The sequence below is a fragment of the Canis lupus genome, chromosome 5 (assembly GCF_003254725.2).
Source record: "Canis lupus dingo isolate Sandy chromosome 5, ASM325472v2, whole genome shotgun sequence".
Lineage (NCBI taxonomy): Eukaryota > Metazoa > Chordata > Mammalia > Carnivora > Canidae > Canis > Canis lupus.
The window spans coordinates 19,789,445-19,810,987 of NC_064247.1; the positions used below are offsets into that span (position 1 = coordinate 19,789,445).

General features: G+C 55.9%; 1 protein-coding gene across 2 annotated transcripts in view; it reads left to right on the top strand.

The window, feature by feature from the left end:
- DRD2 (dopamine receptor D2) overlaps positions 1-20,718 on the top strand; it is a 62,016-nt gene extending 41,298 nt beyond the window's left edge. Inside the window, exons 2-8 of one of the 2 annotated variants that reach the window (XM_035716195.2) lie at positions 8,254-8,569; positions 12,694-12,803; positions 13,308-13,444; positions 14,601-14,791; positions 15,782-15,868; positions 17,391-17,718; positions 19,437-20,718. In XM_035716195.2, the coding sequence (XP_035572088.1) occupies positions 8,285-8,569; positions 12,694-12,803; positions 13,308-13,444; positions 14,601-14,791; positions 15,782-15,868; positions 17,391-17,718; positions 19,437-19,630 (1,332 nt within the window). In that variant the 5' untranslated portion in view covers positions 8,254-8,284 and the 3' untranslated portion in view covers positions 19,631-20,718. The remainder of the gene's footprint in view (positions 1-8,253; positions 8,570-12,693; positions 12,804-13,307; positions 13,445-14,600; positions 14,792-15,781; positions 15,869-17,390; positions 17,719-19,436) is intronic. The other variant, XM_035716196.2, reaches the window with a different exon arrangement.
- Positions 20,719-21,543: the final 825 nt, after the last annotated feature.

Below are 21,543 nucleotides of genomic sequence, written 5' to 3' on the forward strand. Positions count from 1 at the left end.
GCACACGCACGCAGGGAACTGTGCCGCCACCACCCCGCTTAGCATTACTGGAGCGTTCTCTCCCCACCCCCTCCCCACACTGAGTCACTCCCAGCTAACAGTTAATTAATCTGTGACACTTTGACAGTTGGTGAGGAGACATTTTTACGGAGCCTTCAAAATGCACAGGGATGGGGTTGTCAGGCAGACGCCCTCTTGCATTCCCTGGGTCTCCAGACCCTGCCTTACCCCACCCACTGGAGACCCTGGGCCTGCCTGGGTGAGGTCTCAGGGCCCTGCAGCCATCCTCTGTCCCAGCCTCTTGGGGCACTCCACGCTCCCAGGGACACCTGGCACCTTGGGAAGAGGGAGAAAAACAGAGGGTGTCCAGGATGACAGCCTGAGGGGTGGAAAGGCCTAGGTCACGCTCAGGTCTGGTCTCTTTCTGCTCTTGGTGAAATCCCCATGCAGGGGCCGCTTTCAGAGCAAAGGAGCTGTGTGTGATCCTGCCTCTCCCTGGGACCCACCCTGTCTCAGCTCCCCTTGGGGTGCTCCCTGTGGTTGCTTTATGGCTGCTAGTGGGTGCTGCATGAGAGATGGCTCCAGCCTCCTTGGCCTCCTGGGGCATCACTCCCATGGTGGGGTGGTAATCTAGACACTGTGAACTCCTGGGCCTCCTGGGCCTTCTGCGAAGCCAGAAGCCATCCCCACAAGCTCTCTGCATCCCGTCCCACAGGATTCACCTTACCTCCCCACCTCCCCATACACCTACACTCATCTTCACACATTCTCTTTCTTTCAATGGCTTTTAACCCCGTGTGCCCCAGTGATGGCACAACTGCAAAATTCCCTGAATGGACCCAACCCCCTGGGTATCCAACCCCATGACCTGGACCCAGAGGGCCAGAGAGAGAGAGAGAGAGAGATCTCAGAGGAAGCTACTGGTATCCCTTGAGAAGGACCCAGAGGAGAATCAGCAACTAGGGCAGGAAAAGACCCAGGGACTGGTTCCTTCACACTCAGAGGTACCAGCTCCCATGGATGCCTCTCAAACATTTACCTCCCGTCGCTACCACCATGCTGGAAAATGAGAAGACAAAAAAAAAAAAAGATAAGCGTGATGTACACTGGTGTAGCTCACAGGCTGGCAAGAAGAATAGATACTAAACAAATAATTAGATGAGTGACTTAATTATACCTGTGATAAGCTCCACCAAAGAGCACAGGAGGACATGTGCTGTGAGTAGTACACAAGAGGACGGCTCTGAGTAGTACACAAGAGGACGGCTCTGAGCTGGAGCCCCAGGGAGGCTTCCCTGGAGAAGGGGTTGTCCTGAGAGTGGCCAGGAAGAGGAGGGCAGCCAGGACACTGGGATCTTGAGCCTATGTGGAAGGACTGGGCCTGGTTAGGGGTTGGGGTGCTGGAACCCAAGGTGGGAGCAGGTGACATTGTGGCTTTGGTGATAGGAAGCTGAGTGATCACCTGATGGCAGCTTCTCTTTGCCGTGAGGTAGGAGGCAAGGGACTGCCTGGCCAGGTTTAGCTCCAGGGAGCAGTGGGAGGCTTGGAGCAGGTGCCTGGGATACCGGCTTCAGGGTGGTCCCCCACCAGTGGTTCTTAGGACTGAGCCCCCTCTCCTGGCTCCTGTTGGCTGGTGCCAGGCACAGCCAGAGAGCCAGAATGGAAGAGGTTCATCCAAGCTGTGGCACACTTTCTAAGGAAACCTGGATAATTTTCCCCACAGCTAACAGATTGAAGTCCAGCCACCAAGGGGCCACCTGGCCCTGGGCTTTGCTCCCTTGCTGCCTGTGCAGAATTCCAGGTTGGACTAAGGAAGCTGACCAGATCTGGAGGGCGCACAATGTGGGGGGTGTCTGTGTGTGGCCTACCCTCCCTTCCTGGCCCCGGAGGGCTGGTTTCCCCACTAGCCTAGGTCTCTTTAAATAGCCCAAACTGGCTTTCCCACAGCTGCCCTGAGGCTCTGGGTGGAGAAAAGCAGGAGCAGTGGAGGGAGTCCAGGAGGGAATAGGTGCCCCATCCCAGGCAGGAGCCCTAGGAATTTGTAGACCTGGGCCCTCCCCCATCACTGGGCAAAAGCAACCAGTGTTGCTTTCTTCTCTTAAGAATGACTACTGGCACCTGAGCCAGACCCACAGCCTTACCACCCAGTTCCCCCTTCATGTCTGGGAGGCCAGAGAAGATTCACGGGTGAGGAGAGGGTGACCCTGGAGGTGACAACATCTGTTGCTCTGCCCTCCCTCTTTCCCCATGCCTGGGCTTCTCCTCCACACTGGCCTTCCCAAGGTCTGGGCCCTGAAGGCTCTCCCTACAGATGCCTGGCCTCGGGGCTCCTAGGGCTCCCTCAGTTCCTCTGCTCCCCAGGGCCCAGTAAGTGAGGGCACTAGTTACCGACTTCTGGTTTCCCTCTGCTGTAGGACGGACTGGGGGCTCCTTCCTCTCCCTCTCCCGATCCCACACTTCCTGGAGCTGCAGGAGGTACGGGGGAGGTGCTACCCCCAAGTCTGGACCCTCCTGTAGAGGAGCCCGGGGTGGCTTGAGTTGCTGGGTCTCGAGGAGGAGCCCCTTACCCACTCCCTCCCAATTCCCCTCCAATTCCTGTAGCACCTCCAAGCTGCTTTTGAGATGCAAATACCACGTACTCCCCTCCCCACCCTCGTTTTTCATTGAAATGCTTCAAGTTTCAGAAGAGAGGGAAAATGATGTGTTTAAGACAGCAGTGTCTCACCCGCCATGGAGCCTGATAAGAGATTGTTAAATTTTAATTAGACAATTTGATTCCTTCAAATGCCAAACTTTCTGGGGAGGCAGCACCGCGGGAAGCAGGCTGCTGGAGTTTATGCTGCGCCAAGGGTTCCTCCCACCCCACTTCTGGGCCCTGAGCCCCGAGGTTTTGCTGCTGGATGAAATCAAACTGGAGAGAGGGGCGGCCTCCAGGGAACCACTCAGCCCTGGCTGTCTGCCTGGGCTCTCACCTCATTCCTCAACTGGATGGCTAGCTAATTTTCAAAGGAGGGCACAACAGGGAATGACAACATATATAAAGCCCAAAGGGTAAGTGGGGAGGTCCCTGAGGCTGGAAAAGCCTGACCCACTGTTCACTTGCACCATAACCCCACACACCTTGGATTTGCTCCAGACACTGCACTGGGAAGCTCTGCAGACAGCAACCATCAGAGCAGGCTGGAGCTAGGCTGGATATGAAGGAGAACTTGGTGGAAGGCATTCAGACCACCAGAGTGGATGATTCTGGAAGGTCTTTCAGTGGATAGTTGCCCTTCTGAGCTGAGGCAGGGTAAGGTACTGGAGATGGATGAAGGTCAGGTGATCTCTGGCTCTTAGATGGCCTGACGTTGCAGGCCACCCGCTTGCAGGCCACCCACACTGGGGAGCTCCTCAAGCTCCTGGCTCCCTCCTCTTTCCCATACACCAGGGCAGCTGAGAAAGAAAAGCCTATAAGGCCTGGAGCCCATCTGCCAGTGTCTGCTGGAGAGGGTGGCATGGGGAACAGCAGATACACCCCTTTGCTCCACAGGGAAGAGGAAGGTGTGGGGAGTGGCAGGCCCTCTTTCTGCAGGGGTCTTTGTCAGCTCAGGCTGCCTTAACCAAGTACCCTAGATGGGGTGGCTTCAACAATAGGAATTAATGTCCTCATGGTTCTGGTGGCTGGGAGCCTGAGATCAAGGTGCCAGCCTGGTGGGGTTCTGGTGGGAGCTCTCCTCCAGGTTTGCAGATAGCTGCCTTCTTGCCATGTGTTCACAGGCTCGGATATTTCTTCCTCTAAGGGTGCTCATCTCATCACGAGGATCCTATCCTCATGTCATCTAGATCCCATCTCTGAACACTACCACCTTGGGGGCCGTGGCTTCCACAGATGCATTTTAGAGGCACACAGTTCAGTCCTTAGCCACAAGGTTGGATGATCCATCCCTGTTCAGGAGACAGGACTCAGTGGCTAAGCAATGGCAGTAACTATGTATGTATTTTGCGTCCACTAAATGCTCACCAATTGGAACTGATTTGGAGCTTTTACACATGAGACAGAAGCACCTGGAGAAGGGAGATGGCATCTGGAGGTTGGTGAGCCAGGTGATCATATTTTCATGATCCCAAATCAGTATTCTTGTTCTGATAACAAAGTTTTAAAAATAATATGAAATTTATTTATCTGAAAAGTCTTTTATTTTAAATACTTTTTTTTTTTTTTAATTCATGAGAGACACAGAGAGAGAGGCAGAGACATAGGCAGAGGGAGAAGCAGGCTCCCTGTGGGGAGCCTGATGCGGGATTCGATCCCAGGACCCCAGGATCATGACCTGAGCCGAAGGCAGACACTCAACCACTGAGCCACCCAGGTGCCCCATATCTGAAGAGTCTTATAAGAATAATTCCCCCTGAGGGGTGCCTGGGGGGCTCAGTCAGTTAAGCCTCTGCCTTCAGCTCAGGTCATGATTCTAGGTCCCTGCTCAGCAGGGAGCCCCTCCCTCTGCTCCTCCTTTGTTCATGCTCTCTCTTACTCACTCAGTCTCTCAAATAAATAAATAAATAAAATCTTTAAAAAAAGAATTCTCCTTGAGTCATACATTTAACCATCTCCTTTTTTAAAAAGAACAAGAAACTTGGACCATCCTGGCAAATCCAGTGTGTCAACTGCTATTGAGCTAGACCTTTCCCATCTCCGGGAGGCACAGAACGAGCACTGACCTAACCTGGCTTCTCTGGAGAGAATAGCTGGAGCTGGGACAGGGGCCTGGTGGACACTGATGGGTTTTCTCCCCCAAGAAAGTGCCAGCAGAGAGATGCCGGGAGGACACTGTATTTTAACTATTCTAAGACACACACCTCCCCCAGCTCCACACTCACATATTTTAACGTCTCTGAATTCAGAACACCTTTGATAGTTGGCCCCATCCTGGAGCTGTATTGGAGTCCAATGGCATTTTTTTCATTCCTAGTGGTGTGTAAAACAATGGCGCATCTTACATTCACTTCTATCGTAGAGCCTAGGAAATATGGCAATTGGTATTACATGGCTCAGGAATAGACTTCGCCTTTATTCTCCTTTATTCCCTCCTAGGGCTTGTTCGCTGCATCTGGGACCCTTCTCCCATCATCTCCACTCCCACATCCCAAGGATGAGCCATCGGAGGTAGCATGGTGTAAACAGCAGGATGCCAGGGCAACGCTGGCCCTAATGGACTGCACTGGGATAGTACAGTCACTTCACCTCCAGGAACCTCGGGCTTGTTGCCTGAGTGCTTGTTTGTTTGTTTTAATTCCTTTGCTTTTGATTTGTGAAGTTCACAATCCTAGGGAGTTTACCTGCGCTGGCCATACCTGCATCATCTTACTTCATCTGCACAACAGTAATTGCTATTCCCATTTTAGAGGTTGGAAAACTGAGACTTGGAAAAAGCCAAGCAGTCTGGCCAAGACCCTGGACCTAGTAAAGGTGGAGATACCTTATATACTTATACTTGTCTCTCTCAGGCTAGAGTACCTCATCTCTAGGGCTGGGTTTGCTGAATTCCTGCTCCACTTGGTGTTGTGTGAGGGGTAGCCCCTACAGACAACCCCTACTTGTGAGCGATATCAGCCCCAGGTAGGAAGGGTGCTGAGGATATGGTAGGGGCTGTGGCTGGCTCTGGGGGTTGGGAGAAAATCCTGCACCAAGATATTAATAGGGTCTCCAAGGCATTTAGGATTTCCCAGGTTTTCTCATTCTTTCTGTAATGTATCAGATGGATCCAGGGCAGGAGGATTCTGTGTAAGCCTTGCTTTGAAGGACGTGTAGGGTCTAGGCAAGCATTGGGAAGGGAAGAGAAGTTTTCCAAAGACTTTTCCCATTTGTTGAGTGGGGATAGTAATTATAAGCCTTAGAGGTTGTTTTGAGGATAAATGAGATAATATATCTATTATATGATATGTATATGTATTGGAGCAAGCTATCAAGTCCTCTGCAGGTATATGAAGCCAGATCGCAGAGAGAACCTTCAGGAACCCTGGGGGAAGTAGGCCTCCAGGTCTCCAGGCCCCCAGCCATGCCTGGCACATTGCCTGATGCCCAGCAGGCCCACTAGATCCTAACTGAGAAACTGAAGGGCAGGGGCAGCCCCTGTCGCCTGACCCATGCACGTGTGCAGCTCCCCCACTCTGTGCTCCAACTGAGAAGAGGAAGGGATGTGTCTGCAGTGTCACTCTGACCCGCGCTTCACCACCTCAAGCTGGAAGATCTGTTGCACGGGTGTCATTTCACGTCACCCCATGTGGAATTAGGCATTTTGCCTTCCCCAGAGACTCCAGACTGGTGGCGCTGGGTGGGACACCATCCACACTCCTGCTAAGAGCTAGCGGAGCAGGTGCATCAGACAAGGATGAGGGTGTAAGGTGGGCAGACCCGTCTGCAAAGGCCCCTCTGACCCGTGGCAGCTGGTGTGCCCCCCTCCCTGATTTGGACCCGGTACCACGTTCCTCCCATAAACTAGTGGATTTCAAACCCCTGCAGGTAGCAAAGCACCTGGAAGTCACGATGCTTTGTGTGGAATGCCTTGAAATACTGATAAGCTTAATTCCGTCATGTAAAATAGGAACACTTTTGTTAGCAGGAAAGCCGGCTGTATTATCTGTGCATTATGTTCCAATCACAACCAAAACACAGGCTGTCAAGCTCATCAATGCCCGATGCATCTCGAGTCTGCCGCTCAGGCTCTCTGCTTGCCGTTCCCAGTGAGCAGCACCTCCAGCCTTGCAGAGCCCAAGGCAGAAAGGCAGTCTCCTCTACACCCTCTCTCCCCATTTCCCCCCAGCCTTTCTCATCCCACATCTACCCAGTGACCAAATTCCACGGAACTGACTTACAAGTTACTACTGATTCTGAACACCTCTCCATTCTCGTTTCTGCCACCCTCATTCAGACCGCCACCGTCTCTTACCTGAATTACAGCCACAGACTGCCCCCCCCTAAGGTCCCCCTACACTGCAGCAGCCACTTTTCTAAAACACCAGCCCAGTGGTCCTTCCTATGAACCTGAGCGGTCAGGTTATGAGACCCAATCTGGCCTATGAATTGTCCTCTAGCTTCATCCCCTTCCCCGCCTCGTGCCCTACGTTTTTAGCCAAACAGAATTGTTTGTTGTCTGGTACTGTGTTGTCTTCTCTCTAGTTGCAATGTCTCCCAAACTCCGTTGGCCTGGCTGATTGCTCCTTTTATGTATCTCGAATGGCACCACCTTCAGGAAGTCCTCGGGGTTTTCTTGCAGAAGCTCATCATCTCCTCCTTGGGCTCCTATAGCCACACCCTTCCATCCACTATACAGCAGTTGGAACCTTCTGTGTGGGAGCCATATCTGATCACAAGGTTCCCACTGCCCTCAGGGTCAAATCTAGCATGACTTGTAAGGCTTTCTAGGATCTTGCTGTGGCACCCGCACCCGTCCCCCATCCGTTTAGCTCATGCCAAGTCCCTCTGGGCTTCAGCTGTCCTGGATGAATCTCTTCTAGCCTTCCACTGGGTGCCCGCTCTCTTGCTCTATCATTTGCTATGTTGCTTCTTGTGTCAAGACCCTTCCCTGGGCTCTCAGCTCTTCCCCTGGCTAATTCCTACACACCTCCGAGTGTCTGCCAAACTTCACTTCCTCTGGAAAGTCTTCTTTCAATTCTTAAACTAGGTTTTGTGTCTCTACTGCATTCCATTTCCTAGGGCCCACTGCTTAGAGGTGTAACTGCCTGATTGATTTACTGGCTGTTGTTTCTTTTAGAATGTGAGCGAGAGAACCATGTCTATTTTGTTCCTGCCCGTGTTTCTAGCACTACATAGAGCAATGCTCAGTAATATTTATAGAATCAAAAACGGATGGATGCATAGTCCCACTCGTGTCTCTAGAAGCTGGAAGTCCTCGCTAACTTGTCTCAGTTGTGTGGTGCATGGGATGTGCTTACAAAGTGTTTGTTGAATAAATAGATAAATGAGTGATCAGCTCTTTTCAAGCTCATTTATTTTATTATACTTAAAAAAAAAAAAACACTATCCTTGCTCATTTGTTTTGCCATCTGCAAGAACTTGCCAGTAGAATAGTGGCAGCAGGCTCTAATGTTTTGAGAAAATTGCTTGACACAGAACTGAAAATCCTGAGGCTGGAGAAGTCTACTAACTGCCGGTGGTTGATTTCAGCTCTGGAGCTTTCCACGGGAGGCAGCACGCTTTGGGAGGTCCTCCTACTCACTTCCTGTGTCCCCGTGTCCATTTTCCCTGACCAGAGCCTGGCCACCCAGTGGCCCCGCTGCCCCGATGGATCCACTGAACCTGTCCTGGTACGATGATGATCTGGAGAGCCAGAACTGGAGCCGGCCCTTCAACGGGTCCGAAGGAAAGCCCGGCAAGCCCCACTACAACTACTACGCCATGCTGCTTACCCTGCTCATCTTCATCATCGTCTTCGGCAATGTGCTGGTGTGCATGGCCGTGTCCCGCGAGAAGGCGCTGCAGACCACCACCAACTACCTGATTGTCAGCCTTGCCGTGGCCGACCTCCTGGTGGCCACGCTCGTCATGCCCTGGGTTGTCTACCTGGAGGTAGGTCTGCACCCCCGCCTGGAAGGAGCTGCCCGGGGGCCTGGAGTCCAGGCTCTGTGCTGGTTCCTGCCAACAAGTTGCCCGGTGCCTTCTCAGCTGGCCTGGCCTCTTCCTCCACTCTGGGCTCAGTTTTTCTCCTTATAAAATGGGCTGCTTGTTCCTTGACAATCGCAACTACCAGCTTGAGAGTGCTTGCTAAGTGCCACACCTCCTGCCAAGTCCTCCATGCCCAGCTTTCCCCGTGTAGCCCTCAGGGCAGCCCTGCGAGGTCACCATGTCACGAACACCAATTTCACAGGTGGTGACCCTGGTGGTCAGAGAGATCATGCCGCTGGCAATTCCCACCTGGAACCCTGTTTGGCCCCGGTAGGTTCATTAGATCATGCTGGAAATGGGAGTAACTGAGGAGTATCCTCAAGGAAGGGAGATGTTCATGCTTCCAGACCAGAAGCTTCCTGTTCCCTCTTCCCACTTCAAAAGTGGAAGCTGCTGCTGTGTGTGCTCCTTATCCCTCCCCCCTTCCCCCATTTGGTCTAGAGCCCATGTCTGGGATCCACAGGCAGGGGTCTCCGTGTGGGCTGTGCCGCAGGCCCTTTGCTCAGCAAGGTCACCAAGGGCTGGCCCAGGACAGAGCCCAGCTCTGCATCTCCGAACAGAGAGTAGCTAGTCCCCGCTGTGGTCCAGGCACCACGCCAGGCATTTCGCAGACACGGACTCAGCACTCATGTTAATCCTGGGAGTTGAGACTATTCTCAGTGTACGGAGGAGGAAACAGAAGCTTTGAGAGGTTGCCTGTTTTTGCTCCGATCGCACAGCAAGGGGAGAAACCACTAACTGCGTCCCTAAGTGTGGAGCCACCTCCTGGTGGACACTTTCCAGAGCTGACAGGCAGATGTGGCAGGGGCTGGGGTCTGGGTCCTGGATCCTGCCCCTTTCTCAGCCTAGGACTCTGGGGTGGAGTTTGGGAATCGAGGTCACTCATCACTGGGCAGTTTACCTTCCCGCCTGGGCGAGAGAGGGATTTACCTGTGCCATGGAGGTAAATCCTGGCTGGGAGGGAAGGCTCCTCCATTTTTAAAGGAAAGCATGAAATTCTATAGGCTTGAGCAGAGGAGACATCTAGAAGGAGAAGCTGAAGTGAGGAGGGGAGCCCAGTCCAAAGTGGTATCTCTCCCAGTCTCCCTGCCTGGGGGCTCCCTGTGTCTCCTCCGTATGTTGCTGTCATCACCCCCCTGGGTTCCTTTAGCACAGCCCAAACAGGCTGGAACACTCAAAACAGATGTTAAGGGAGAACCCAAAGGAAGCAAACAACAGACATACAATCTACAGATGCCAGAGGCCAGGGGTCCCCTTCCTCCATGACTCCCATGCCTGTGAGGGCCACCAGACTCCATCCATCCACGTCCTGTCTGACGGCCTCCCCGTGCATGTCTAGCACGGGACTGGATGTGCGTGATTTATTCTGCTCAGCATATGGAAAGCACGCTGGTTTGCAGTGGGAGGACCAGTTCCAATTCCCAACTCTACTACCTTCCATCTGGAGAAGGTCCCGAGAGAAAAGAACCAGGGTCACTTGTCTGCATTTCAGCCTCCCCACTCTGTGAGGTGAGGGTTGACTGTGTGCCTTTTCCAGAGGGGTAGATGAGACTGAGAAGGGAACACACCAAGGTCGCACTTGTTTACTCATTCAACAGGTATTGAGCACTTCCCTGTCCTATGGCATCCTCGGGGCACTGCCTGCCATCGATGAAGACCCGATAGGACTACTGTAGTGCAGTCTGATGGAGGTGACAACAGAGCAGTCCCCACAAGGGATGTGGGAACGCGATGGGGGTGACTGTGGAGACAAGGCGGTCCTGCAGGAAGAAGTGATGCTTTCAGAAGAATTATCCAGAGGAGGGAGCAAGGCGCTTACACTCCAGCCTGAGAAAAGAAGTGTGCAAAGCTGCTGAGTGAGGGGGTGTCACTGGCTGGAACTTTCAAGGGGTAGAAGCCTTATCGTTGGCCTAGCACCATCCATAGAGCTGAGTGTGAAATGTTTGGGACAGTGCCTGACACATAGTGCTTAATAGAGGCCAGTTATTAGGATTTTGCCGAGCTAGCTCATGGCCCACCCTGCAGGGCTCAGCTTCATGTGAACAACGAGGTCAGTAAAGTGGTGCCCAAAGGTGCAGAGACACAGCCCTGGAGTCACACCAGCAAACCTGGTGATCACCAGGTGATCATGGGAAGTCCACTTTGTTCTCTGCCTCCAGGTCGGTCCCTCTTTGCAACGACAATCTCTCCTTTCATGCTTTATGTACATTGAGTAATTTTGACATAATTATCTCCTCTTTTGACAAGCTAAATGATCCTTCCCAAGACAGTTTATGAGAGAGCATCGGATGTGCTACCTGAAGACCGTGCTTCAATCCCAGCCCTGCTGCACACTTGCTGGGGGAGCCCTCTGAGCTTCAGGTCCCTCGCCCATGAACGGGCACAGCAACCCTGTCTTGTGCGAGCGTGAGATGCCCACATGCCCATAGTAGGTGTAGGTGGCTGCCAACAATTTCTCTTGAGTCTTTGAGTCAGCTGCCCCCAGGAGTGTGGAGGAAAACCCTCCCTTCTTCTGAGCTCCAGAAAGGCCTCTGGGGGTGGGGATGAGAGCTCCCTAAAGGCAGGGACTATGCCAGTGCTGTTCACCACCGCACCCCAGAGTCTAGGGCAGAGCCTGGCACGTAGTAAACTGCTCGTGAGTGTCTATGGGAAAGAAGAAAGGCAGGGAAGAGGGAAGAGGACTAGGAAGAGGGCCCAAGTATCTCAGACCTGGATCCCCGGGGACACAGAAGCAGCCCTGAGGTCCTAGTCTAGGAGGGCTTCAAGGTGGAGGGTGGACCAGGTGGGCCTGGGGCCCTCCCAGCGGTGCCCTAATGGGAGGTGCTGTTTACACTGGGAAGCTCCCTACCCGCCCCCCCCCCCCCCCCCCCCCCCCCCCCCCCCCCCGCCGTCCAGACCTGCAACTCGGGGAGCCCTGTGTTGCCACGTGGGATGGGCCCTGGTATGGGCCACGGGAGCCCAGAGAAGGTGACTTCCTGTTGGGGCGAGCTGCTGTTTCTTCATGCCCGAGAACAACGGCCACAGTTCCTGTCATGGAGCTTAGGTGGCAACGTTTGGTTTCATGCCAGGGAGCAGAAAAGAAGGGGCAGTGCAGAGAACAAGCACGTTCGCACCAGCCCGCGCCGTGATGTGCGGCGAAGTGGGGCCTGCCCGGCCCCAGGCCCTGGGAGGCCACTGCCCTGCTCCTTTGTCTCCTGCTGGGAGAAGGCCCGGATGTATCTCCCCGTCTCGACTCTGTGCTCAGACCCAGGGTGCCCCGAACTTCCCCAGTTGCCCAGGGCCAGCCTGCCGTGTGAGTGTGTGCACCCGTGTGTGTGAACAGGAGGCATGAAGGTGTGTGTAAGGGGGGAGGGAGTGTGTGTGTGCAAGGGGGAGAAGGATGCAGGATGCTTTCGAGGGGAGCGGGCCTCCTCATTCCCATCATACAGGATATATGGGCACAGCACCCCTGTCCTGCCACCCCCCCCCAGTTCCCACAGCTCGAGTCCCCGTGTTCTGTCCCTCACTCTCCAGGTCTGACCAAGAGTAGCGCCGTCTTCTCGGTTTCTGAGCCTTGGTCCTCACAGCTGTCCTTAACAGACAGGTTTGCGCCCTGGCTCTGAGGGAGCTCCCCCAGGAACCTGGGCCCGGCAGGATCAGAAGTTGAGCTAAATGGCCTGGGGCAAGTCACTGCCCCTCTCTGAGGCTCAGTTTCCCCATTGGTAGCATGGGATTGCAGGCCGATCACTGGGCTGTTTTACACATGAAGGCGGAAAGTTGAGAGACTCAGTTGAAGGTGCTCATCTTCTAGCCCAGTCCTTGGCACAAAGTGGCCTTATGTGTCTAGGAGGAGAGGGGACCAGGAGCGAGGGCCTCGAACTCCCCTTCGCTGGCCCACTTCTCCCCCGGGCCCCAGCTGGAGACTCACAGATTCCCACAGCTGCCTGCCGAGCCTGAGGCCCCATCTGCCCCAGGAAGGAGAGCCCCGCTATAGGGCCTGGGCTCATCTCCCCCTCTGCCGTCCACCCATTATGGTGCTTTGTCCCCAGGTGGTAGGTGAGTGGAAATTCAGCAGGATTCACTGTGACATCTTTGTCACTCTGGACGTCATGATGTGCACGGCAAGCATCCTGAACCTGTGTGCCATCAGCATTGACAGGTGAGCCCAGCTAGGGTGGGAAAGGGGACCCAGGCCATTCACTTTTCAGGCTTCCCCGTCTCTCCTTCAGGGGCAGGATCTCTCTGATACTGTACGGCTGACCGTGTGTCCTCGGGCCCATGTGTTTGTGCGTGCATATATGTGTGTGAGTGTGCACACATATCTCCTCATGCATATCTGCACATGTGTGTAGGTGCACATGTGTCTGGGACAGTACAGACCTCCTAAAGAGAGGCCATCCTCCGGATGGAGATGCTACCAAAGGTACCCAGTGGCTGGTAGAGAAGAGAAAACTCAGTTCTGACAGCACCCTTGAAACTGCACCTGTGCACCCTGGCTGTCTGAGCTGGGGCAGGAGACAGGAGAGATTGACAGGAAGACCTCAGGGAGGTGACAACTGTCACTCCCCAAGGCACAAGGTGTCTCTGGTGTATATGTGCTGTGGAATGAGGGGTCCTTGGGCCTGCACCCAGACTTAAGGTCCCCCGCCCTGCGCCCCCGCAGGTACACAGCTGTGGCCATGCCCATGCTCTACAACACCCGCTACAGCTCCAAGCGCCGAGTCACTGTCATGATCGCCATCGTCTGGGTCCTGTCCTTCACCATCTCCTGCCCACTGCTCTTCGGACTCAACAACACAGGTGAGTCCTGCCTCTGTCTGCCTGGGGTTCCGCTGGCCCCGTGCACAGGGCCCCAAGGGAGCTGAGCCCCTGATGCAGAGATAGGGACTGAGGCCGGGCCCTATCCCCCTGGCCAAGCCTGACTCTGAGTGTACCTGGATGGGCCGGAGAGGAACAGTAGCTTGGGCCTGATAGAGTTGGGTGAGGAGTGGGGATAATGACTCGGGAGGATGTCTGGCCATTTTCAACTTTGTTTATTAAATTGAAGCAAGTCAGACAGCCGCACAAACCACATGTGTACGTGTGTGTGTGTGTGTGTGTGTGTGTGTGTGTACACACTCATGGGTGGCAACTACTGGGCCCCATCCACCACCCTCACCCCCACCCCCAGCAATGGTATTTGTGTAAGGAGGCTGCAGCCCAAGGGCTGGCCCTGCCCAGCACAGACCTGAGTTACCTGAAGCAGGAAAGGTAGACTCGAGCAGGAGCTAGCTCAGGGCGCCTGTCCTGTGCGTCTGAGGCAGAGGAGGGGTTGTGCCTGCCTGCCTGCTGGCGGGGCATAGAGGCCATGCAGGTGTACCTCGGAGACTGTTACAGGGCAGGACACAGGGAAGCCTTGCAATCTGACTCTGTGGGAATTTCAAGGAGCGCGAGTAGGGCCTGATATGCTCAGATCTGTCTGGAGAGGCCCTGAGGTAGAGGACAGACATCTGGTAAACCAGGAGGGCATTGGCAGTGCACTGGAGCACAGGTGAGTTCAGCAAACGGGACCGAGTTACCTTGTTCTAAACCTGGGAGGTGGTAGACGGCCCCCAAGTACACAGGAAGGCCTACAATAAGGGTTCACTCTTTGAAAATAATTTTCTTGTTATTTTTTTCTGAACACTCCAGCTCCACTTGGGTGTCGGTGGATGACAAAACTAACGCTGAAGTCAGGGGGGAATATGAGTGGGAAAGCTTGGACGCAGCTTGGCTTCTCGCTCAGGGTCTACTTTTCAGTCACCGGTTTACACCGTGGGTCCGTTTCCATCTAGCATTTCCAGGCGACCTCAGACCCCCAGGCGTACTCTGTCACATGGCTGGGCTGGGTCCCGCGGAGGAGGAGGGGACAGTCTGCGGTGGTGGTGGTGCCTGCACGCCCCACGGCTGCTGACATCCCGTCTGGCTCTCCCCCCAGACCAGAACGAGTGCATAATCGCCAACCCCGCATTCGTGGTGTACTCCTCCATCGTCTCCTTCTACGTGCCCTTCATCGTCACCCTGCTGGTCTACATCAAGATCTACATCGTCCTCCGCAGGCGCCGCAAGCGGGTCAACACGAAGCGTAGCAGCCGGGCTTTCAGGGCCAACCTGAAGGCCCCACTCAAGGTCCCCAGATCCCTCCTGCCCTCCAGTGCCCTCCCTGACCCCCCCCAGGACGGAGAGGGCTGGCCTGTGCTGGGTGGGCCTGGTGGGTGGGTGAGGGTCCAGGGAGGGGGTTCCCAGCACCAGGGCAGGGCCCAGTCCAAGGCTCAGACCTCAGCGGAGGGAGTGAGTCTCTAGGAGTGGGAAGGGGGGGGCCAGAGGCGGATGCCACCTGGGGGGAGGAGAAGTCGGCTAGATCTGTGTCTGAAACCCTCCTTTCCCCATCACTTGTCCTTTCCTGGCTGTGGCCCCTCTCTTCTCCCTGTCCTTGCTCTGTCCTTCCCGCCCTCTCCAGTACCTTCCACCTCCTCCTCCTCCCCTCCATGCACACCTCCTCTCGCCCCCCCAACCCCAGCTCCCTGTCCTCCTCTCCATGCACACCTCCTCCCTCCTCCTGGGTCCCTGTCCTCCCCTCCATGCACACCTCCTCCCTCCTCCCTGGCTCTTTCACCCTCCTCTCCTCTGCCTTTCTTTCATTCTCTCCCCACTCCCTTATGTCTTGTGAATTTTCCCCTCTGCTCAGTCATCCCTGAGGAAGACAGTGTGGGGGCGTGGAAGGAACCAGAGTTTTGGGGTTAGACACATCAGGTTCAAGGCCTGGCACTCTCACCTTTTTGTTGAGTGACCTAGGGCAAGTTACTTAACTTCTCTGAGCCTCAGTTTTCTCATCTGTTAAATGGGAGTCCTAATGCCAACCTCTCAGCGTGGTCTTGAGGATTCAGTGTGAGAGGGATACGAGCATGCCTAGCACGTGCCCAGAAAACCAGGATCTCTTTGGCCTTTGTCCTGCCCACGATCTTTCATCATAGTACCAACCTTCACTCTTGCCTCCCCTGGCCCATACCCACCTACTCTGCCCTTCTGGGAGCCCCTGTGCCCAGCCTGACTACTGCATGTCGGGTGTCTGTCCCCGGCCCCTGCCCATCATGACCAGTGTCCTGGCTCACTCCACAGGGCAACTGCACTCACCCTGAGGACATGAAACTCTGCACCGTTATCATGAAGTCCAATGGGAGTTTCCCAGTGAACAGGCGGAGAGTGGTAAGTGCTCAGGTCAGGGACCCAGAGCCAGGTCTTTCTGCCCCTAGGGAAACCCACCTACCATGATTCTCAGCTCACCAGCTGGTCAAAGGGAGGAGCACCTCCCAGGCTCTCCCACTTAGCTTCAGCAGAGACCAGACTCCCCATGCACAAGTCACAAGCAGGCACGCAGCAAGATGGCTCAGTTCTGCAAGGCACAGATAGGCACTCCCAGCACAAGGAGGTGGTTCGGAGAGAGGACTCGGCCATAAGATAAGAAAAATAAGAAGAATGGCTATTACCATTCATTGAACACCCGCCATGTTCCTATTATTTCATCAAATCCTCACAGCGACCCTGAGAGATAGGTCTTATTAGGCTTATTGATTTTAATTTTAAAGAAGAGCAAACAGGCTCACAGAGGGAAGGTAACTCACCCAAGGCAAGACATTTAGTTAGTAAGATAATGTGTATTTGAGCCCAAACCCATGCGACTCCGAAATCCACACATCCGCCATTCTTCCCACTTGCCTGTGCTAGGCTCCTACAGGCGGTTTCTGGGGCTGGAGGCAGGGCATGGGGGGCAGGGTGGAAGGGCAGGGAGCCGAGTAACCCCAGGGCTGGTGGGGAAGTGCAGCCTGTAAGTGGAGCCCAGAGACGCAGAATCACAGCCGACCCCAGGCTCTGCCCAGCGATGGGAGCATCAGGGTTCAAGCAGCAGGGGTCTCATCCCTGGCTGGGACAGGGAGCCCACACAGGGCCATACACGAAGTCCAAGTCGGGTGTCCCCAGGAAGCAGGGCCCCCACTGTCCACCTGCAGGGCAAGGGCAGGACCCCAGGGAGTCATTTTATGAGATGGGTTCCCAACAGGGACTCGGGACTGGGCTAGGGTTACACCACCCAGGCACACAGCAAAGCTGCACTTTGGATGTTCAGATGGAGACCCCAAGGCAGGGAAGAACCTGGAAGCCCGTGAGTGGACCGCCAGCAGGGTCCCCAGGTCAGCCCAGCAGGAAAGATGGGGGGTTCAGGGGTTAGCTCTTTGGCACCCAGATTGGTCTAGGAGGAACATGTGGAACCCACGTGTGAGTGAGGGTGCAGGTGCCCTGCAGGGAGAAGAGGGGTGCCCTCTATGCAGCTAGAACAGGAGCTCCTGGAAGGAGGCACCGAACATCAACCAGTGATGTATTCCCAGCAGCCAGCTCGGTCACTTAGCTGGTGCTTGGTACGTGTTGCTCAGTTAACAAGAGAGGAAAGTGTTGTGGTACTAAGTTCCCACAAATGCTTATGGAGTTAATGAGGCTCTGGGACAGGGGCTGGGGATGACCTGCAGGCAGGGGCTGCCGTGGGTCCTGGGTCCTAGTCCCAGACTATTCCTGCCTCCCGGTGATTATCCTCATTGTCTCTCTGGCAGAGTGACCCGTGATGTTTGTAGGAGTCTCTAAAGGAGGATAGGGGAGGGCCAGGGGCACCCGGTGAGGCTGAGTGGCTAATGCCTGAGAACTTGCCTGGCTTTACCCAGAGCTCTCTGCCTCCGTGCAGGAGGCTGCCCGCCGAGCCCAGGAACTGGAGATGGAGATGCTGTCCAGCACCAGCCCCCCCGAGAGGACCCGGTACAGTCCCATACCACCCAGCCACCACCAGCTGACCCTCCCCGACCCGTCCCACCACGGCCTCCACAGCACTGCCGACAGCCCCGCCAAACCAGAGAAGAATGGGCATGCCAAAGACCACCCCAAGATTGCCAAGATCTTTGAGATCCAGTCCATGCCCAATGGCAAAACCCGGACCTCTCTCAAGACCATGAGCCGCAGGAAGCTCTCCCAGCAGAAGGAGAAGAAAGCCACTCAGATGCTCGCCATTGTTCTCGGTGAGTCGGGCCGGCCCAGCTCTGTCCCACCGTTACCGAGGAAAGGACCCATCACTCTGGGTCCCCTTACCTGCCATCCCCTTCCTAGCCATGGCCGGTGAGCCTCGGGAAGGGCACTTTCTCAGATTGCAGGCCACACCCATTGACGTAGGCCATTAAGTAGATTCTCTAATTAATGCTCATTTTACAGACGGGGAAACTGAGGTTTGGAGTGGGCATATAACGTGATCAAGGAAGACCTATGATTTAAACTCAGGGAGTCTGACCTCAGAGTCTGTGAGCTTGAGATACCATAGTGACCCCCAGAACCCCGAGATCCTAAGCAAGTCACTTTCTCTCTCTGAAGTCCCCTCAGCAGCAGATTAGCTCTCAGGGTTGTTTGCTGTGGTCAAAGGTTTACAAAGGTGAAAGAAAGCATTTCCTAAAGGGCAAAGCGGTGCACACAGCCAAGTGTTATCAGGGTGGTTTAGTTGTTGAGGAGTGGGAAATTCAGTTCACCCCAGCTCAACCAAGGCCCCGTGGGACCAGAGCTGGGAACAGAGAAACAGGGCTGGGAGGGGGGTCCCTCTGGAGGAGGGTGTGGCTCCGTCAGCCAGCCAAGGCTTTCGAATAAAAGTCTCCTAGAAAACCAGGACTGGAGTCAAAACACAAGGCTGGGCTGACGTGGGTGGTGGGCACAGGAGGGGCTGCTGTGACTCTCCCTGCCCTCTAGCACCAAGGTCTCATGGGACACCCTGCCACACTCACCATCCCCTTGGGCCTCCCACCAATCCTGTGATGTGAGTGGGACAGGTGTTACCTCCCTGCTTTTGTGAATGCATGCACTGAGTCATGGCAGGTTAAAGGACAGATCCTTGGTCACCGGGCTGAGGGTGAGAGCCGGGCCTGTGGCTTCTGTCCATGGGGTCTCGCTGTGGTCCTGGGGACTCCCAGGGTGCTTGTGGGGCACTTTGTGCTCACAATGCCTCCATACCGAGGGGCCCACTGGGGCAGCAGGTCCTGAGTCAGGCAGACAAAGCCAGTGGGGGCGGGGGGGGTCAGTCTAGGTCAGAGCATCCCGATGCAGGAATACGCAAGTGGTGGCCTCCAAGGCCTGGGGGAAGGTGGAGCGAGAGCATGGCCATGGGAGGGGGCGGGGGGGCTCGATAAACTGGAGTTCAGGTCTCGCTCGGCTGGCTTTGTCACTCATGAGCGGGGTGGCCTTGTGTACATCACAGAGCCTTTGGGAGCCCCAGTTCCCTGTCTACCCCACAGAGATGCCAGGGAGTCTGAGGGAGATGGGTACCTAACTCTTCCTTTTGTCACTTGGGCTCAAACCGTGCATCCCACGCTGCAATGACCACACGCTCCACTTCCAGGTGTGAAGGAAGACGTTCCCAAAGGTGACCAGAGAGTAGAGTAAACATTTCCATTTCTACTGACTTGTGTCAGAATGTTAACCTTATGGATTTGTTTTCAAGCTCATCTTTCCCTAGAGGGGTAGGTGTGGGTGTTATGCCCATTTGGCAGATGAGGAAAGTAAGGCTGAGGGACGTAAAGTGACCTTCACTGCAAACGGGTGTCAGGGACAGCTCTAGAGTCTGAGATGGGGACTCCTCCTGCAGTGCTCCTGGGCCAGGGCCCGTAGCACCCAATCTTGGTGCCCACCGAGTATGGGCCTTCCCAGCCCAGCCTCCCCTGGCCCCAGGGGCCCGCCTGACCGCCGCCCTCTCCCCCAGGCGTGTTCATCATCTGCTGGCTGCCCTTCTTCATCACCCACATCCTGAACATACACTGTGAGTGCAACATCCCGCCCGTCCTGTACAGCGCCTTCACGTGGCTGGGCTATGTCAACAGCGCCGTGAACCCCATCATCTACACGACCTTCAACATTGAGTTCCGCAAGGCCTTCCTGAAGATCCTGCACTGCTGACCTGCTGCCCACCTGCACAGCAGCCTGCTTCCCGCCTCCCCGCCCAGGCCGGCCGGGTCTCAGCTCCGGGGAGCCGTGGACAGGGGAGGGGGCGCAGGGCGGACCAGGCCTTCTCTTTGCCCCGGCGGGTCCTGCAGTGTTAGCTTGGCTCTGCGCCCCTCCGTGCTCGCACACCCTCATCTGCCGGGGTAGTGCTAGGGAGCCAGGCACGCTGCCGGCCCTCGGGCCGGACCCCTGGCTCAGGGGCAGCTCACAGAGCGCCCCCCCCACCTCTGGGCCCTCCCTCCTTGGCACCAAAGACGCAGCCGCCTTCTCCGACCTTTCTGTGGGGTTCTGGGGTTGCCGGGGTCAGAGGTGGGGCTCAGAGACCGTGCTTTCTGGTAGGTTTGGCTTGGTCTTCACAGGCCGATGCCGGGGCGGGCGGTGGGTGGGGATGGACAGTTCACACCCCACGAGGCCCATGCCCGGGGAAGCCAGAGCTCTTGCCAAGGCCCCAGGCAGCTTCAGTCCTGGGAGACCCATGTAAATACCAGACCCACAGGCTGAACCCCAGAGAAGCCCAAGCCAAAAATCTTCACTTGCTCCCTGTCCTGCCCCCCAGGAGCCTCTATTTCCACAGCAGTGGGTCCCGCCCCGGCCCACCTCGCTCCAGCACCCACGTGCTTTCCATACCTGCCGACCGCAGGGACTCTGGTCTTGAAGGGCCCCCGGAAGGTCTGTGGGGAGAGGAGCCACCCCCAAACCCACCCTGCTGTCTCCCGACAGACTCTGCATCCCTTCTCGTAGCAATTGTTGGGCCTGCCTGGGAGCGGGCAGGGACAGCAGGCTTGTGACCACATCTGGGGCCTGGGTCGGGGTGCTGGAGGGCCTCTGGGGGCTGCCTCCTGCCACAAAACCACTCTCTCTCCCCCTTTGCCTCCTCTCTCTCCAGTCCCCTTTCCCTTCCACTGTCTCCGCCTTAGATGAGCCCTCGGCCAAGGGAGCTGCTGACCGCCACTCGGCCTGAGGGAGGAGGGGAGGCTGCAGCTTCGGGGAGCCCCTGGGCCCCAGACTCTGTAACATCACTACACACGCTCCGAACTAATAAAACTCTGACAAGAGTCCCATGTGAGGCCCCTTGGGTGGCAGGGCACTGCGCCCACCTTCATCCTCTGCGGAAGGTGTAGCCACAGCCCTGGTGTCTGTGCCGGGATCAGAGTCTGGGAGGCCTCCTGCAGCCCCCCTCCAAGAAAGGGTGACCCCGACCACGGCCGCCAGGGTGGACACTGTGGGGAAGGAGGGAGGTCGCTGCTCAGAGGATGACCCGGGAGAAGATGTGTGTGCGCCTGCCTCCCCCGCTCCCCCCCAATCCGGTCCTGGCCTCCCTCCCAAGTAGACAGGAACACTATCAGCCCTGCCCCCGGGGGATCCAGAGCCCCAACTGCCAACCAGGATGGGAGGGGAGGACGTTCCCAATGGGAATCCCACAGCGCACCCAGGGCTCCCCTCGTCCCTCTGCCAGGGAAGCCAGGCTGTCCCCACTTGCCACCTCCCCCCTCCTCTGAGGGTCCTTAGCCCTCGCGGCCCACCAGGGCAGAGACAGCTCTGTGGAAAAGGTGGCCTTCCAGGCGTCGACTCTGTCTGGGTCTGGTCTGCCCCTTGCCCTGACTTCCGTCTCCCATCAGGACCCCCTTGCTCTGGAGCAGGTTGGGGAGGCAGGGAGGCCCCAAGTGACATGGCCCAGGTAGGCCTCCCTTCTCTGGCCTCCATCATAGTCGTTGCTCCAAGCTTTCCGGGCCACAAGTTGGCACTGCCCTGAAAACAGAAATCTGGCTTTTAAAAAAATGAAATCTAAGTCAACCCAGTGAAGGAGGAATATTCTCACTACCTGGCGAATAACAGTGATGATGACAAACAAGGTGCTGGCACCCACG